Source organism: Hyperoodon ampullatus, assembly GCF_949752795.1.
Source record: "Hyperoodon ampullatus genome assembly, chromosome: 3".
Classification (NCBI taxonomy): Eukaryota; Metazoa; Chordata; class Mammalia; order Artiodactyla; family Ziphiidae; genus Hyperoodon; species Hyperoodon ampullatus.
Genome location: NC_136916.1, coordinates 55312526 through 55332242, shown reverse-complemented (window position 1 = coordinate 55332242; position 19717 = coordinate 55312526). Strand labels below are relative to the sequence as shown.

Below are 19717 nucleotides of genomic sequence, written 5' to 3'. Positions count from 1 at the left end.
ATTTATTTATTTATTTATTTATTTTAGTCTGCGCCGGGTCTTAGTTGCAGCATGCTGGATCTTCGTTGCGGCATGCAGGATCTTTTAGTTGTGGCATGCGGGCTTGGACTTCTTAGCTGTGGCATGTGGACTCTTAGCTGTGGCATGCATGCGAGATCTAGTTCCTGGACCAGGGATTGAACCCAGGTCCCCTGCATTGGGAGAGTGGAGTCTTACCCACTGGACTGCCAGGGAAGTCCCATGACTGTTTTTTCAAATGAAACCACAATAAATGAAACAGATAAAACCAGAGCTGCTCTGATTGACTTTGGAGGTGGCTTGGAGGAGGATTTGGGGAGGTTCATTCTCTTAGTCCCCTCACCCCCACCAAAGAGCTTTGGCTTCTGAGGGATTCTAGGAACACAGTTTGAAAACACTGGATTGTAGGAATTTTAGGGTCTCTATTCTCTCAAAATTCTATTCATGAAGGCAGCTAAGACCTGGGCTCCCTTCTGGTCTCCGTCACTTTAAGCTGAAGGAGTACCAGGAGTCAGCACCCAGAGAGACAAAAAACCTATGTGGTCTGGGCCAAGGCCAATGCCCCCCTTCTCACGGCCAGACCCGGGGAACTAGAACCCACATTTCTCTGATCCCAGACTGAAGAGGGCTAAATAACTGACTCTGGCTTGCATGTCGTCATCCCCCCACCCCCTCCGTCCCCACCCCCTCCTCCGCCAGCTCAGAACTGAAGGTATCCAAGCTCACTTGGCAGTTTCTCTGGGCTTTGGAGTTTATGAGAATCTTATATACAAAGTAAATACTCTGTCTGGTGCCAACCCAGATGGGAAAAGAGTATGATTCATTTGTCACCATCCTGCACTTTGTCAGCTAGCTGGTTGATCTGCTTTATTTATTTATTTCAAATTTATTTATTTTTGGCTGCCTTGGGTCTTCGTTGTGGGCTTTCTCTAGTTGTGGCAAGCAGGGTCTACTCTTCGTTGCCGTGCGCGGGCTTCTTATTGCGGTGGCTTCTCTTGTGGAGCATGGGTCTCTAGGCTTCAGTAGTTGTGGCTCGCAGGCTCTAGAGTGCAGGCTCAATAGTTGTGGTGCACGGGCTTAGTTGCTCTGCAGCATGTGGGATCTTCCCAGCCCAGGGCTTGAACCCGTGTCCCCTGCATTGGCAGGTGGATTCTTAACCACTGCGCCACCAGGGAAGCCCTGATCTGCTTTAGATATCCAGAGAGGAACCAGCCAAACAGAGGTCTAAGAGTAACAGAAGAGAGATTCATGAAGTAACTATTTACCAGGGTGTGCTCAGGTTTAAGGGAACGGATAAAGGATTGTAAAGCACCCAGGGACTAGCAACGGCCTGAAGAGTCATCACCACTAGGCTTGAAAAAACAAGTAAAGAGAGCTATCATCCAACAGCTGTTGCTTGAGGAACTTGGTAAAAAATACCGCCACTTCCACGTCGCAAGTCAGGAAACCAAAGATAAGGAAAAGATAAGGAACACAGGATGGGGAACCCCCGTGGGGAGGAACTTATCGATTCTTATAGAATCGGCGGCTTTCAAGACTCCTCCTGCGACCGGCTAAGCCACCGGTCTCACTTTGACCTTCCCAGCCACCAGTAGAAAATGACCAGTTTACTGTTACGAGCTGGAACTACAACTCCCGGCATGCATCTCTCCGCTACGATCGCAAACTTTTCAACGCTAGGATAAAGGGACTTCCGGAAGAATTGTGGCTCGGGACTTGTAGTTCTCCATTTGGTGGTGGTGGGGGGGGTCGGCCTTCTGCCGTAGCGTGCTCATTGGCGCCCAGGTCACCGCCCCCTTCCCCTCGCCTACGTTGGTGTCTCACGCACGCGCGGCTCGTGTCTACGACCCCTCCCTAGGCCTAGGACGCAGGCGCGCGCAAGCCCCCCTGGTAGGCGGGGGAGGGTGCGGGGGGAGGGGAACGTGGAGGGGGTTGCATGTTAGGTGTCTGTTCAGTAGACGGCAGTGGGGCACGAAGAGTGCGAAGGCACTGCTGCCAGGCGGGTGATATCTGCACTGGGCCTAGAACCGACAGGAGAGTCCGGAGCCAAGCCAGCGAACCCCGCGAGTAGCAGTTGGCCGCTGAGACCCGGAGGGCGGCAGGGGGCGAAGCCCCAGCCTAGGCCCCGCGGAGATGTCGGGCTGCGGCGCTTGTACTTGCGGCGCCACAGCCGCCCGGCTCATCAGCTCCTCGCTCGCCTCCGCGCCAAGAGGTAACGAAGTAGTCCCTCACCTGAGCTCTTGACCCAGCAGTGTCCCGGCCGGCTGCGGCGGGTACCCCGGGGAGGGCGAGAGGCCTTCCCCACCCCGAGGGTGTGAGGAGGTGCTCGGCGCTTCGCCTGGCAACCCCCGCTTTCTCCGTGGCATGGGTCTCTGCCAACCTCTGGAGCAGCTGGTTCTCACATTTGAAGTGAAACCCTCTGGCTCCCCTACCCCTCCCGCTTTCAGGCCCTCTGACTTTGGGGCCAGAATGTGGTCGCTTCGCAGAAACCCTGAAAGAGGCACGCAGTGCTCCGTTGGTTAAAAAGTGTCCCCAGACCCCACTCCGCAGGTGACTGCCGCCTCCCCTGCTGCAGCTCCTCTTCCGGAGCCCGGCCGGGTTCCCCTCGGGCCTGTCGCGGGCCGCGGGAAGGGCCCGGATGAGGAGCCGCCACTGTTGGGGTCCCCCCGGGGCCGCGGGGCGCCGAGCGGGCCGTCCCGGGCGCAGGCCGCGCGGGGGCCGCGGTTTCACAGTCGTTGTGCGGCCGCTCACACCGGGACGTAAAGGAGACTCGCACTACTTTTCGGGGGCCGCAGCAAAGCGCCCGTGGAGATGGAAATTCCCGCAGAAATTGTTTCTGAAGGGCTTAGGTGTCTCAGGGAGTCAGTCGTTTGCCGGATTTCCTAACTTGACAGTCCCAAGTAGTTTTTTAAGGGTGGCGCTTGTTTACCTTTCCTTTCTGTTTATCAGGATCTGTGGGAGAGTGGCAACCCCAGCCAAGAGATTCCGGAAAAGAAACCATTTTTCTCTTCCCTAAATCTATGAATAGCAGACCAAGAGGCTAGATCCTGTTATAATCGCTAACTTCTAGACAGATTCGTTTTGTTTTGGATTATCAGTTATGATCTTTGGATTAGAAAAAAACAGCCCCCTTTTCCGAATTTTTAGCTTCATTGTAAAATTCTTACAGTTTACTAAATGTTTATTTTCCAACATTTTATTTCACAGAGGGATTCAGTGAGGTTGTGTGGGCAGAAGCATTTTGTAAAATGGTACATAAATGTAAAGGAGTGAATTTAGTCCCAGGACACTGTTAATCCTGAACAAGTAGACATCCCTATTCCAGGAATATGAGTTGCAAACACTCGAAAGTGACAGATATTTAAATTCATTTATTTGACAAATTTGTTGAGGGCCTGCTATGTCTCAGGCCCTGCTTTGGTGCTGGAGATGGAGGGGTGAGTAAGTCCTCATCTTCGAGTTTAGAGGAATAGACAAAGAATAATATTGTTTCTGGGCCTGTATAAGGTATGTGTTCTCTTTGGGCAGGGAAGGCTTCTTTGACAACATTCTTTGTCTCTATCAATTGTCCCTGAAAACTATGAGTTATAGGAAGTGTGCAGCTATTTGTTTATTTTTCTTTTCAAAACAACGTCTTTCAAAATTGAATCTATCATTAGGTAAATCAGCAAAAACTAATGATTTATTTAGGAATTATCTATTTGTTTCTCAGTTAATACAAGTTTACTAGAGGTTTTCAGAAATACCAAACCATAATTTTCACTGTAAAGGAGTAAATTAAACCTAAAATATGAGACATTACCCAATATCATTATAGAATTTAATATTTTTATATGACAATGAAACAGCAAATGGTTTTCACATGGATTTAAGACTTTCCCAAAGCTAAATTACATAAAATGTTTGTTTTCCATGGTAGCAACTCAAAGTATACATAAGTCTACAAGAATATAAAGATGTATTTTTTTAAGGCCTGAAAAACCTTGAAAAGGGTTATTTTTATTTAGAATTCTTGGAAAGAGGAAGAGAGGTGAAAGATAGAAAAATCAGAATTGAACTTTAGCTAGTTTATTATTCTTATGTACAGAGTTAAGAATTTCAGCAACATAATTTAAACAAATAAAAATAGTTTCATCAGTATAGTCTTCTAACAGGAAATTTGTACAATGAATTAAGAATAAAAGGGGAGATTTCAGAGCTCCTCTGAAGTACAGTGCTATTCTCTATTTCTATTGGTTTATCTGTCATGTTAGACTTTAAAAATTTTAAATGGTAGTTTGAAAAATTAATTTGATAGATTGTCATACTAGACACTGGATCTGTTTTCTTTTCCTGTTGGGCTATGTGTATCCAATTTAATGTGTTTTTCTTCACTATTCTCTTTGAATATGAAACCTATAGTAAAGTAAAAATTTTAAATGTTTTTTCTGCTTGAATTGCTGGTGTTTTCAATATTGATGTATATATATATATATATATATTTTTTTTTTTTTTTGCTGTACGCGGGCCTCTCACTGTTGTGGCCTCTCCCATTGCGGAGCACAGGCTCCTGACGCGCAGGCTCAGTGGCCATGGCTCACCGGCCCAGCCACTCCGCGGCACGCGGGATCCTCCCGGACCGCGGCACGCGGGATCCTCCCGGACCGGGGCACGAACCCGTGTCCCCTGCATTGGCAGGCGGACTCTCAACCACTGCGCCACCAGGGAAGCCCTGATCTATATTTTTTAAAATGTACTTTGCATATATAACAGTCAGTTTGCATTCTAAATATATGCATTCAGAAATGTTTGATTCCATTTAAAAAATTCCGAGTGACAATACTTGGTTTGAATTTGGCTGTGAGAATTGTGTGATCCTGTGTAACTCCCTTGATTTCTGGATGCTTTCTGTTCTTGTCCATTGAAAGGGTGTCACCTCATGAGGGTGTAAATGAAGATTTGAAGATGCTCAAACATGTTGGTGGGCATCCATAATTTTCATGATAGTTACATAATGTGCCTACCTTAACAGTTTTAAGCTAGATTTTAATTCCCTCCCTCCCTCCCTATCTCTCTCTCTCTCTCTCTCTCTCTCTCTCGCCCCCTCTCTCGTAGTTAAATCCAGTACAAATTAAATAAGACAAAGGGAGTAAATGATAGAGCATCTTTATTTCTAGAATAACACACTATTTCCTAATCAACATTTCTCTTTTCTTGGGCATGTTCATCTTCAGACCAGCAGACTAGTAACCTTAGTGAAAACCTATCAAACATTTTTAAACTTGAGGAAAGCTATCATAGGAATGATGTTATTTTTCTTTATTAAGTATTCAGTATTCTTGAAGTAATAACTTGGGCATAAAATAAAAATTTGAGATTATTAAAAGCAATAAGCATCTACTAAGTTGCCAGCATTGTGAGTTTTTGTTGAATTTTGTTTCCAATTTGTGTTGGAGGTTAGAGGACAGGTGTTTAAGAGAGCATTTAACTTAATTTGCCATTTCATCAGTTGTTATACACTTAAAATATTGTCACTACAAATATAGTTTTAAATTTTCATTAGTTCTTTTGCTCTATTTCTAAAATGCAAATTAAAGATTGGTTAATCTTTTAAGCTGAATCATTTGTATGTTTTTGGAGAATGCTTAGTTCAAGATTGAATATAGGAAGTCAAGTATTTAGAAATTGAATAAATTACCCTCCAAGTTCTTAATAGCCCTAAAATCGTTGTACCTTATTCTAATATATATTAAAAAAAAAAAAACTGCTCTGAAACTCAAAGCTTTATCCTTATGACAGAAGTTTTGTAAGGGGTTTAACTTTTGACTGTCTTCTGTCATTGCTGTCAAGTACTCTTTTGAAATATACTTCGCGTAAATACTTCCCTTTTTGGCTTTTAGGGGTTTTTCACCTGGGTTCACAGGCTTCCAAAGGGCCCAGGGATAGAATTCAGAGGTTCTTTGAACTTTATTTTCACTAATCTGAGTGAAATATAGCGTTTCCTTCAATTACGAATGTAGGCAACAAACCACAGTAGTATTAGCAATACCTGTGGATCTGTCACCAATCAAAATCACAGATATTTTCATATCACATTACATTACTGGTATCTCAAAATATTGTTTATACTTTCCACTACTTTGAAATCATGGTAGTTACATTAAAAGCTGTTAGATCTTCTTTAATTTTGTTAGTTAAGAAGAATATTTTTAAAGAGAAAAACAAATACCATATGCTAACACATATATATGGAATCTAAAAAAAAAAAATGGTCATGAAGAACCTAGGGGCAAGATGGGAATAAAGACACAGACCTACTAGGGAATGGACTTGAGGACACGGGGAGGGGGAAGGGTAAGCTGGGACAAAGTGAGAGAGTGGCATGGACATATATACACTACCAAATGTAAAATAGATAGTTAGTGGGAAGCAGCCGCACAGCACAGCACAGGGAGATCAGCTCTGCTTTGTGACCACCTAGAGGGGTGGGACAGGGAGGGTGGGAGGGAGGGAGATGCAAGAGGGAAGAGATATGGGGACATATGTATATGTATAACTGATTCACTTTGTTATAAAGCAGAAACTAACACACCATTGTAAAGCAATTATACTCCAATAAAGATGTTAAAAAAAGAATATTTTAAAAATATTTTGATAACTACTTCAGGATAATTGGTTTCCTTTGTTATGTATTTTATTCTGTACATTTAAAAACATTCTGAATAGGCTTCACCAGACTGCCAGAGGGCACAAAAAAGGGTTAAAAACTGATTGGGTTGCTGCAATAATTTGTGAGGATTTTATATGATTGGTGAATGACTGGTCATTTAAATTGTTTTGTACAGTGGTTTTAAAAAGTGGGGTCCTCAGGGCTTCCCTGGTGGCGCAGTGGTTGAGAGTCTGCCTGCCGATGCAGGGGACACGGGTTCATGCCCCGGTCCGGGAAGATCCCACGTGCCGCGGAGTGGCTGGGCCTGTGAGCCATGGCCGCTGAGCCTGCGTATCCGGAGCCTGTGCTCCGCAACGGGAGAGGCCACAACAGTGAGAGGCCCGCGTATCGCAAAAAAAAAAAAAAAAAGTGGGGTCCTCAAACCAGCAGCATCAGCATCATCTGGGAACTTGTTAGAAATGCATTCTTGGGTGCCACCTCATACCTTCTGAATCAGAACCAGGGAGGATCCCCTCCAGCCTGTGTTTTAACAAGTTCTCCAGGTGATTCTAATGCATGCCCAAGTTTGAGACCCAGAGGTTTAGTATTTATAGCATCTTGTTGGTGTAGCCCTTAGATTATATCAGTAGAATATTACAACAGCTCTCCAGTACCATACCATCAGGGCCGGCAAAGAAATTCTTTTTTTTTTTTTTTTTGAATTTTTGATTTTTTTTTATTTTTTGCTTTATAACAAATTTAATCAGTTATACATATACATATGTTCCCATATCCCCTCCCTTTTGCGTCTCCCTCCCACCCTCCCTAACCCACCCCTCCAGGCGGTCACAAAGCACCGAACTGATCTCCCTGTGCTATGCGGCTGCTTCCCACTAGCTATCTACCTTACGTTTGGTAGTGTATATATGTCCATGCCGCTCTTTCACTTTGTCACAGCTTAAATTTAGATTTTTTAATGATATGAACATGTTTCTCAGATAGTATTTTCTATGGTGACTGTATGGTTGCATTGGTTTCATGTTACTTGATAAATTATTTAAGGTGAAGGACACTTTTTCTTTCTATTCACGTAGATTTTAAAAGGATCATGTTCATAATTTTTATCTCTCTTAAATTCCCAAAGATAATTTCCTTTCAGCTTATTTTCTAATAATACTAGATATTGCAAATTGTTAAATAATATTTTAAAAGATGTATTGTAAGTGGGAAATAATACACTCTATCTGATACTTCAGGGCTAAGTTTTGTTCTAAACATCCAAGTACAAACAGCCTCACATAAAGCTTGTTACAATTGTAGTTTTCTTTGTGAATACATCATAAAGATTCAATAAAAAAGTCACCCTTGTTACATAGATTATAATAAATTATTGTATTATGCTACCTTTCATATTAACTTATAATGGATGTTTTCAAGCACACACAAAATAGAACACTGATCCCCAAAATACCTGTCACCCAGCCTCAAGGTGCATTCAACTTTCTGCATTCTTGATTTCATCTATCCCTCTCCTCCATGACTTTTTCTAGACTTGCTTTTTAGATTGACATAGTCTTTAAATCATATTATGTCCTTGGAAAAACATTAATGTTTAGCTTAAATTTCATAAACTACCTTAGATCTCATTCTAATGAGAGAGTAATAACTAACATAATTTACTGCAAAAAATGGAAATGTTACACTTGAGAAAATTTGGAATGTCTTTTGAAGATGTTTCTTAGAAGGAAAACATCAAATATAGTTTTGTTTTTTTTTTCCTTATTAAGTCAAGCTTAATAGTGTTAAGCAAAATTTTACACTCTCTGGGTTAGGGATTGGGATGTCATAATCCTTTTTTGGTGTTCTTTGTGAATTTATATAGAAATGAGAAAATTTGTTTCCTCTTACTTGTATCTTTCCTGAGTAGTTTGGTGGGTTGATTTTTGTACTTCGTGGAACTGGAGATGGCCTATGGTGATAAGTAAAGAAACTAGTTCTAACAATAAAGAAACTAGTTCTAACAGTGTACAAAATAGTGTTGGAAAATGGGAGTCGTTAAAAAAAACAGTTATATAGTTAAGCAATTGGTTTTGAATTGTTTGATGTTCATAATTTTAAACCAGTTTTTGCATTTGGATACAATATATACATGTGTGCATGATCTTTTAAAAGCCCTAACAGGTGTGGGAATGAAAATTTAAGTCCTGAGTTGTGAATTTTGCAGGGAATAAAATGAGGGAGGGAAAATCAGTTTCTTAAATTTATCTAAGTGTTAACCCCTTGGTCGTTTATTACCTCCTAATAGCACTCTGCTGGGAAACTTCCTTTTTGGGGATTCATTAATGTACATTATAGCTTATGCAAGATTCTGAATAGCTCTAGGGTACTGAAGTCTATGGAATTTTGTTTAACCTATTGTATGACCATTCAATTTTCTTGTGTAGGGAACAGTCTTTTAAAGACCAGCTTGGGAAATGCTGCTTTTGGGAGTATGGCTCTTTTGCCATTGACTATAATTTATTCGGAGGCCTGTTTTGTATTTATGTGCAAAAAAGCAGGAGTCAGCAAACAATGGCCCCATGGAACAAATCCAGCCACACCCATTTGTTTACATATTGTTTACACTTGCTTTCATGTTACAGGGAGAATTAATGAGATTGAGACTACATATATGGCCCACAAAGCTGAAAATACTATCCTCGTCTTTTACAGAAAAAGTTTGCCAAATAAGTCAGTGATTAACCTATGTCTTTTCTAAGAATTTTAACTTCAAATATGGCAAAAGGTTAAAATGTTTGAAAGCTGGATGGTGGTTACACAATAGTTTTTTATTGAAATATATTTCTCTTTTCTATAGGATTGAAATATTTTATTAAAATATGTGATTTAATGAATAGCACATAACTTTTAAAAGAACATTTGAAATTTGTTGCCATTGTTGCAGATATTACCCCCATATAACCAAAGAGACACATGAGTTCATGTCAATTGTTTATTCTCATTGGTAGAAATAATATAAGAAGTATAAGGATATAGGACATAAATGGCCTTTTTCCCCTACAGGTGAGGCAGATGTTGAACTACTTATTTTTCACACTTTGAAAGAGCCATTCATTGTTATGACCTGGGTGGTCTTTCCTTACTTCCAAAGCACAGGTTGGGCCAGTTTTTGAAGATGGTGTCACCAGTTTGTACTACTGCTGTGAAGACTAGTTTTTGAAGATGGTGTCATCAGTTTGTACTACTGCTGTGAAGACTATAGCTTTTTCAACCTACTTTATGCTTGAGGGATTTTTGTCCCCAGGGGACTTATTGAAGGTGTGTTAATATTTGATGTGTAGACTAAATTTCATTGTATTTTCAGGTATTTCTTGTGGTCGCATTCATATACCAGTTTTAGGAAGGCTTGGGACCTTTGAAACTCAGCTTCTACGAAGAGCTCCTTTTAGAGCCTTTACAGAAACACCAGCATACTTTGCTTCAAAAGATGGGATGAATAAAGATGGCTCTGGAGATGGAAATAAGGTATTTTATCTTTATTGGCATCTATACACATATTTGAGTTCCCTCATTTAAACAATTAAATATAATAATACTACTCTGTATTTCATTGGTTTGTATGTTTTCTGTAGGAAATGTGAAATATATAAAATGATCTGAAGGATTTTACATATTTTTTTAAAAAATAAATTTATTTACTTATTTATTTTTTGGCTGCATTGGGTCTTTGTTGCTGCACGCAGGCTTTCTCTAGTTGCAGCAAGTGGGGGCTACTTTTGGTTGCGGTGCGTGGGCTTTTCACTGCGGTGACTTCTCTTGTTGCGGAGCACAGGCACTAGTTGTACGGGCTTTAGTAGTTGTGGCTTGTGGGCTCAGTAGTTGGGCTCTAGAGTGCATCCGTACTTGTGGCACATGGGCTTAGTTGCTCCACGGCATGTGGGATCTTCCTGGACCAGGGATCGAACCCATGTCCCCTGCGTTGGCAGGCGGATTCTAACCACTGTGCCACCAGGGAAGTCCCTACATATTTTTATTTTGTGTTATCAGTCTGAGCCATAAAATAGTTTGATAAGCATTGCACTTAGTAAGCAGTAGTTAAAATTTCTAACACCCCAAAGCAGTAAAGAAGCTTCATTAAGGCGTAGAGAACGGACATGTGGACACAGGTGGGGGAGAGGGGGGAGGGACGAATTGGGAGATTAGGATTGACATATATACACTACCAAGCATAAAATAGCTAGCTAGTGGGAACATTCTGTAAAGCACAGGAAGCTCAGCTCAGTGTTCTGTGACCACCTGGATGGGTGAGATGGAGGAGGGTGGGAGGGAGGTCCAAGAGTGAGGGGGTATATGTATATACATAGCTGATTCACTTCATTGTACAGCAGAAACTAACAAAACATTCTAAAGGAATTATACTCCAATAAAAAAAATAATCTATGTAGTCAGTCTCATGGTTGGTTGGATTGGGAATAACCATTATTTTCTGCTTCCACACAGGTCTTACAACTCATGATAGTATAAACCTTACTTCATCCTCTACCTAAAAATCTTAGATATCTGTATGACTTAATGTTAGGCTACTCTGTAGCTAGCAAGTAGATGATTGGTGATTGTATTAGATCAGTGAGTTACCATTTTTTTTTATTATGTGAATTTGACTAACACTTGAGTTATTAATATATGTGAGACAAAATGCTAGGTGCTTTCATATCTACACTTAATCCTAACAATGACCCTCTAAAGTAGGTGAAATTATCCCCATTTTAGAGATGATAAAAGTTAGATTCAAGAAAGTTGAGTCACTACTTGCCAAGATAATAACTCCTGATTCAATTTCATTGAAATGTAGTTTTTTACCTATAGTAACTTTTTTTTATTTACTAGTGCTTATTGATTTTTTTCCCTTAGTGTTTATTGATTGTCATTGCAGAAAAGCTAATTATTATACATGCTGGCACATACCATGTAAAGAAGGAATGCAGTAAATATATGTGTTTACTAGAACTGATTTTATTTTTTTACAGCAGTGATAATAGAGATATAAATTATACTAATAATTCCATTCTAAAAATTGTAAAATTATAAGATTACAAACAATATTGTTTATACTTAAGTTACATGGTGGTTGCCTGAAAGTAATAATTGACTCTTTCTTTTTTTTTTTTTCTTCCACAAACATTAGAAATCAGCAAGTGAGGGAAGCAGTAAGAAGTCAGGCTCTGGGAATTCTGGGAAAGGTGGAAACCAGCTTCGCTGTCCTAAATGTGGCGACTTGTGCACACACGTAGAGACCTTTGTGTGTAAGTATTACTTCTTCTATTGTTCTTCTTTTTCCCTGCCTTTTCTGTAAGTCGTTACTTGCATTATATACACTGTATAAACATATACATTATAAATACATACATTATATAAACCAGAATTATTTTCTTCCTGAACTTACGTTAGTCTTTTACGTTCACCAGATACTAAAAATCTCCTGGACTAGTAATGCTTTGCACTGTGGTATAAGGTAATTTAAGAAAACTCTTTGCTTCTTTTTTTTTTTTTTTTTTTTTTTTTGTGGTACACAGGCCTCTCACTGTTGTGGCCTCTCCCGCTCCGGACTCGCAGGCTCAGCAGCCATGGCTCATGGGCCCAGCTGCTCTGCGGCATGTGGGATCCTCCCGGACCGGGGCACGAACCCGTGTCCCCTGCATCGGCAGGCGGACTCTCAACCACTGCGCCACTAGGGAAGCCCTCTTTGCTTCTTTATTTTGCTTACATGTGTTTATTTTAAATTTGGATTTTGTGGGTTTTCATGTATGTAACCATTAAGCTGTAGAAGAAGCAAGGCTTATTTATTCTGTATTTGTTCTTCAAATACCTATTAAGCATCTCATATAGCTGGAGATTGTCAGTTATTCAGATATTAAGGTATTTTCCCTCTTTGAGTACTTACCAGAGGTTCTAAGTCCTCAGTTCTAGGAAGTGTCTGATAATTATTAGTGATTCAGACACTAAGAGAAGGAAGACATCAATAGTCCTATTTTTGCTGTTAGTGTCAGTAACTATTTCTGAAATGCAGAGATGCTACTGCTGATATTTTATTTAATGAATCAGATAAATCATTTCCTACATGATTAGAGTTGATGGTAATGACTCAAGAGTAAATTACTTTGCACTACCATGGTACCTGCTATACTATCCTGTTGTGAAAAGATTGATGGTCAGGTTTGGCAGAAGTTTCAGTTTCTGATGATTAGCTAGAGAGGATTCTCTATATTCTAACTCAAATATTGAGACTTCAGTTACATTTTCACATCTATCATTAATATTAATTGGCCACTGTATGAAAAAGTATTACATGTAGCATATCTTTACAGTTTTGGAAAGACCTTTAAAGTGGTACCATTCTATATGAGGTTCTCTTCGTGGCTTTGCCTAGTAAGAGATCAAGGAGAAGAATCAGTATGAATGAAAATTAATTTGGATTGCAACATAAAATGAAAGTGGTAGAATTGGATGATATAACTTCTAAATAACATTTACTATTAACACATTGGTGTCATATAATAAAATTCCAAAAAGTCTGAGGATTGCTCAATTCATAGTGGCAGTGTCATATTACATATGTTTTAATCAAGAAAATTTCCATTTTTTTCCCCCAAAGAAAGATTTCAACTTTTATAGGCCTATAATTCTACTCTAAAAATAATTTCCTAGAATAGAAATGGAAAGAAACTAACATTTAATAAATGTCAGTATGTATAATTTTATTCTCACAATCTTATTTTTGTCAAGACAGGGAATATCCTCATTTTTATAAATGAAGTAGCTAAAATTAAGTTTAAGTAATTCATCCAAGGTTATAGAGCAGTGAAGATATCTTATTCAGAAATTCCTTTCCTATTCAGAAGTTCCTGTCCTTTGTACCAACTGGAATTCTTTAGGGATAAACTAGCTCCTCTTGAGATTAAATTTTTCTTTTTATACAATGTTTTCATAACTTTTCAGGTTGTATTAATCACTGAAGGTGATTGTTAACATACAGATTCCCACCTTCCCTAGAGATTATCTAGATAAAAAACACTATACTTTAGTGTTATCTAATCAACTCAAGGCTGTTTCCTTTGGGAATTATAAATAGGGAGGGAGATGTGGGAGTAGAGAATGTGAAAGAGCAGAGTAAAAGAAGAGTACATTCTTATAAAGCATCTGTTGAGTCAGACACTGCTAGGTCCAGGAAATACACAGATGAGCATGACACTGTCCCTTTCCTCTGGAGCTGTACTGCATAGAAGAAAGAAGCCCCAACAGTGAGGCCCTCTTCCTTGGTTTTGCTGGCCCATAATAAAAGTCTCTCCAGAATGCATCCCTTTTGAATGCTGAGGATCTTCTGTGTCTACTCACTGAAAATTGGATCATCCTGGTTCTAAAGAATTTTGTTTGATCGTGGGTTATTCATTTTGTTTGAATCTGCATTTATTAGTTATTAGTTCATAAACATCTTTTTATGTGCTTTTTGTTCTTGTTTTTATTCTTTTATGTGCTTTTTAGTCACTTGTAATTCTTTTGTGAATGGCCTGTTTAAGTAATTGTCTACCTTTTTTGTCATTTTAAATTATTTTTAATTTCCCAAGGAATACATATGTATATCTCCCTTTGTAAAAAAAAAAAAAAAAAAAAGAGCATTATAGATAATGCTAAAGATATATTTCTGTAATATGTCTTCATTGAACACATAACTTTTAAAAAGCATAAATGGTTTCATATTGTTCATGTTTTTGCAAATTGTTTTTTTTTCCCAACTCAGCAGTGTTTTGAGAGCTTTGTGTGTTAATACATACAAGTCCTTTCTTTTAAATTTTAATTTTTTATTGAGCTATTATTATTCACATACCATACAATTCACCCCTTTAAAGTATACATTTCAGGAATTTTTAGTATATTCATGAAGTTGTACAGTCATCACCAGTATCTAATTCCTGAATATTTATATCACCCCCAAAAGAAACCCCATACCCCTTAGCAGTCACTTTCCACCCCTTCCCCTCCCAGCCTTGGCAACCATTAACCTACTTGTGGTCTCTATGGATATGTCTATTCTGGATATTTCATATAAATAGAATTTATACATTATGTGACTTTTTATATCTGGCTTTTTTTACTTAGCATGTTTTCATGGTTGATCAGTGTTGTATTATGTATCAGTACTTCATTGCTTTTTATGGCTGAATAGTATTTCCATTGTTTATCCATTCATCAGTTGATGGTGATTTGAGAGTTGTTTCTGCTTGTTGGCCATTATGAATGAATAATGCTACTGTGAACATTCCTTTACAAGTTTTTGTGTGTAGTTATGTTTTTACTTCTCTTGGGTATATGCTTAGGAATGGAATTGCTGGGTGAAATGTTAACTTTGTTTATCTTTTTAAGGAACTGCTACAGAGGTAGTAGTTTTATAACCATTTTACAACCCCACTAACAATGTGTAAGGGTTCTAATTTCTCTACATCCTCTTCAACATTTATGTCTTTTTATTACAGCCATCATAGGGATGGGAAGTGGTATCTCATCATGGTTGTGATCTACATTTCCCTAATGACTAAAGATGTTAAGCATCTTTTCATGTGCTCATTGACCATTTATATATCTTCTTTGGAGAAAAGACTAAATTTTTTGTCCATTTTTAAGTTGGGTTATCTTTTTATTGTTGAGCTATAAGAGGTCTTTATATATTTTGAATACTAGACCCTTATCTAGATACGTGATGTGCAAATATTTTTTCTCATTCTATGGGTAGTCCTTTCCTTTTAAATGCTGTATAGCAGGAGTCAGCAAACTTTTACTATAAAGACCAAATATTAAATATTTTAGACTTTATGGGCCATATGGTCTCTGTTGTGACTTTTCTCCTTTGCTGTTATAGTGCAGAAGCAACCATAGACAATGTAAAAGAGTAAGGATGGCTATGTTCCGATAAAATTTTGTATATGGACACTGAAATTTGAATTTCATATAACTTTCATTGTCATTTTTTTAATGTAGAAACTGTTCTTAGCTCATTGATCTTGCTGTACATATTTCATCTCACAAGTATATTTGTAGTGATTTTTATGTTTTCTTATAGTGGTATTACTCTTGCTTGACTGACTAGAAATAAAATGCCGTTTTTATAGATACCATTATGAATGTATAGAAAATCATCAAATTGAAATAGTATCTAAGATTCTTGATTATAATGATATATATTATTTAATTTTTTCTTGCCCATTTAAAAAATAACTTGTCAAACATGAATAGCATCCCTACTTTTATTTAAGGTAGAGCTTTTAGTTGTTTTTTTTGTTGTTGTTTTTTGGTCTTTATTTCTTTTTTATTTTAACTTAAGGGAGAATTGAGATACAATTTCTTTACAGAAAAGGAAAGAAAGTGTATGGATTCTAAATGTACAGTTTGATGGATTTACATATCACATATTTCCACACCCCAGAAGGCTCCCTCTTGTTCTTTCCTAGTCACTAACCTCTCTTCCCCCAAGGCAACTACTACCTTGACCTCCACCATTAGAGATTGGTTTTGCCTGTTCTTATACTTCATTTAAACAGAGTCATAGTACATGTTTTGCTTTTGGGTAGAGCCTTTAGTTTTTATTTTTATGTATATAATACTTTTTGAAGGCTTACTGTAATTACGTTTCTCATAGGTTAAGAATAAACTTTCCTGCAGTGGTTTGGAGATTTTATGTTTGACCCTGAAACTTTTTCCAAATCATGAAGAACTTTCATTTAAACAAATATCCTGAAAAAGGTTTTACTAAGGTAGTCTTTCTTCTGTCGTGGGTATATTATACAAGCATGTTTACTGGAATCAATATTCTGTTTATAAAGGAATATAGGATACCTGTAGTAATCATTTAAAGGAAGGAGGTTTGTTTATCCCCTGATAATTTAACAAAATAAGATTTTGCCCCTTGTTTTTAGGAGTAAGAAATATGCATTGCAATGCTTGTTTATTTGTTTGTTTTTCTGAAATAGCATTTTGATAAATAAAATTGAATCCTTGAACTTGGGTATATGTTGAACATGTTTCAGTGTAAAACTGTATTGCAAGTATCAGGTAGAATTTAAGCAACCCTTCAAACAGTAAGCAGAGAGGAATGTTATTTGTCAGTGTTTCTCTTTCCCCTTCACCTAATTTCTTCAGAGAAATATTTTGTTCTTGTGTTCTCAGGCCAGATTTTTCTGTCACACAGCCTGAACTAGATTAGAGGCTTCTCTTCCCTTTAATCCTTCCCCTGTTTACTGGTGCCTTATCGTAAAATAAAGCCACTGTCTTTCCCACTGATGGGAGCTGGTGATAATGTGTTTGGGCTTGTGTTAATCAAAGGTATTTGGAATAGCTTAATCTTTTTCTTTAGGGAAGGAAGCACTTACTAGGTGATTGATAAATGGAATACACAAATGACCCCTAATCTAGTTTAAAATTTGTGGCTAGAATTTATCCAGAATGTATTTTTGTTTGGCCTTGTGTTTAAGAACAGACACATAAGAATTAAATTGGCTGAATTAATAGTTAAATTTATTTTTAAAATGCAGAATTGTCTATTTTTTTAAAATTTAGATTATTTTGTGAAGATTGAGGTGTGCTTGCCAGTGCAGTTTTTCTTGTAATGTATGGATAGGTAGTTATAATATTCCCAAAGGACAGAGATTCCCATGTTTTTAAAAATTCTTTTTACCTGTCTAGTTAGGTTACACAAAGGTAACACAAAAATGTATTACCTAGACCTACCAGCATGTAACTAATTCCTGTGTACCTTTTGCTCTGTATCTGTTAATAGTCTGTATGGGATTCTCTACCATGCGAACGGGGGCTACTCTTCGTTGCGGTGTGCAGGCTTCTCATCGCGGTGGCTTCTCTTGTTGCGGAGCACGGGCTGTAGGTGCGCGGCCTTCAGTAGTTGTGGTGTGTGGGCTCAGTAGTTATGGCTTGTGGGCTCTAGAGTGCAGGCTCAGTAGTTGTGACACACAGGCTTAATTGCTCCGTGGCATGTGGAATCTTCCCGGATCAGGGATCGAACACGTGTTCCCTACATTGGCAGGTGGATTCTTAACCACTACATCACCAGGGAAGTTCCTGACTCCCCGCTTTGACTGCCGAGGACCCGGGTTCAATCCTTGGTTGGGGAACTAAGATCCTGCAAGTAGTGTGGTGTGGCCAAAAATAAAAACTTTAGCGAATGCAGAAGTTGAAAGAATTTCAACTGATCTTTTCTCTAGATGCAGTCTATCACAAAATGAAAGAACCTAGTTAAAGTGAACAAAGTGTAGTTTACTGAACTCATCTTTATCATCTATTTTAGGTATAAACTAGCCTGTTTGTTGTGGCTAGTGGAGTGAACTACAAGCATTTTTGTCAAGTACGTAGGTTTCAATTTCAATGAGTCTTTAAGGTTAAACACTATTTGAATTATTTTTCTCTGTCCTTTTACAGCATCCACCCGCTTTGTGAAGTGTGAAAAATGTCATCATTTTTTTGTTGTGCTATCAGAAGCAGACTCAAAGAAAAGCATAATTAAAGAACCTGAATCAGCAGCAGAAGCTGTAAAATTGGCATTCCAACAGAAGCCACCTCCTCCCCCCAAAAAGGTATAGGTCTTAGTTCAGTCTTATAAGCACTTTATCTTGAAAACATTTCATTGCTCCCCTCCCTCCAGTTTATATTGAATCTTAATACTAGTATCTAAACAAGTGTTATAAGTTCTTAATATGGACTATATCTGGCTAAATTGTTACTGATATTTGATACTTGAAATTCAGGCATGGAATCCATTGCTGTTTTCCCATGTCATGATTACTGTATTCGTAGCAATGAAATATAGTTGATGATTATTAAAGTAGTGTTAATGCTGAGTTAATCTAAAATGATATCCTTAAAATAGAGCAGTTGGGGATTTATTTTTGTTAGTTTGGGCCCCTAAATAACACCAGCCTGCAATTTTCCCCCCTTAAGTTAATCTACTTTATGGTAAAACAGCCTCAGGCTAACAATGGAAGCAAGTAATTTTTTCCTGACCAGTGTGCCAGGGCTCTCCTGTATAGCACTGTGACTTTTGTGGTGTGGGCTCTTCCTAGGAGTCTCAGATGGATTGTGATTTGGCCATGTGAAACACAGCAGAGTGTACCACCAGCTTCATTGGGTACTTGGTGTACACTTTCTGAGGAGGAGGAGCCCTGCTCTGGGCTGTGTGCCCTCTGTTATGGCCATATCTCAGATGTTTGCACACTTACATCATTTGTCACCCTCTGCTTCGGTTTAGCTTTCTTCTACTGTTTAGGTACCAGTGCATTTGCCTCTGCAAATGTGCTATGGCAGGTTTAATAAATCATGGGTATAATTTGTGAGGAATGATGATTTTTAAAAACCATAATAAAATACATATGGTCAACGACTATAGAATTTGTCATGTAAAAATAAATGAAGTAATGGAAAATATAGCTGTTAAGCTTTATGTTCCCCACTAATTTGTGTAGACTTCAGACATCTGAGTCAAAGTTTTAGAGAATAAAGTTCTAGAAAATAACTATTTTCAGGAGTTAGTGAATATTAACAGTTAATTTCTGTTTCTAAAAGCTGAAATAATTTATCCCAGGTGCTAAGCTGTTGGCAGTATCCAAGTTTCATCTAGAGCTTTAGTTCCTACCAAGAATAAGGCTTTTAGATTGCCATTTAGATAAAAGCATAGCTTTAAAGTTAATATCTAAGAAGAAGCTAAATGTTTATGAGCATTAAAACACATTGATTCTGGTGGTATAATGGTCTTTATAATGCCTATTTTGAAAAGGTTAGTTTTATAATATGTTGTCTTTGTGAAGAATATTATTCATATTGAGAGAGGTATAAAAAGGATTTTTAAAAATGATTTTCATTAATGATGATAGCTTTAGACCCATGGTGGCAAGTGTAGGTATTCTAATTGACTTTAATATTAACTTTCAAAAATTAGGATCAGTGACATTGTTTATAGAATAGAAACTGGCATAGCACTAGAAGAGTACAGGGATACTTTGTTAAGCTAGAGAACAA

At 38.3% G+C, this 19717-nt stretch overlaps 1 protein-coding gene across 2 annotated transcripts in view; it reads left to right on the top strand.

Annotated features, from left to right (window-relative positions):
- Nucleotides 1-2151: 2151 nt before the first annotated feature.
- The window catches only part of CLPX (caseinolytic mitochondrial matrix peptidase chaperone subunit X), a gene marked incomplete at its 5' end in the record, with an annotated part of 36103 nt that continues 18537 nt past the window's right edge, over nucleotides 2152-19717 (top strand). For both annotated transcript variants that reach the window (XM_079700544.1, XM_079700543.1), the window contains 4 exons: nucleotides 2152-2230; nucleotides 10011-10171; nucleotides 11832-11949; nucleotides 18125-18279. In XM_079700544.1, the coding sequence (XP_079556670.1) occupies nucleotides 2152-2230; nucleotides 10011-10171; nucleotides 11832-11949; nucleotides 18125-18279 (513 nt within the window). The remainder of the gene's footprint in view (nucleotides 2231-10010; nucleotides 10172-11831; nucleotides 11950-18124; nucleotides 18280-19717) is intronic.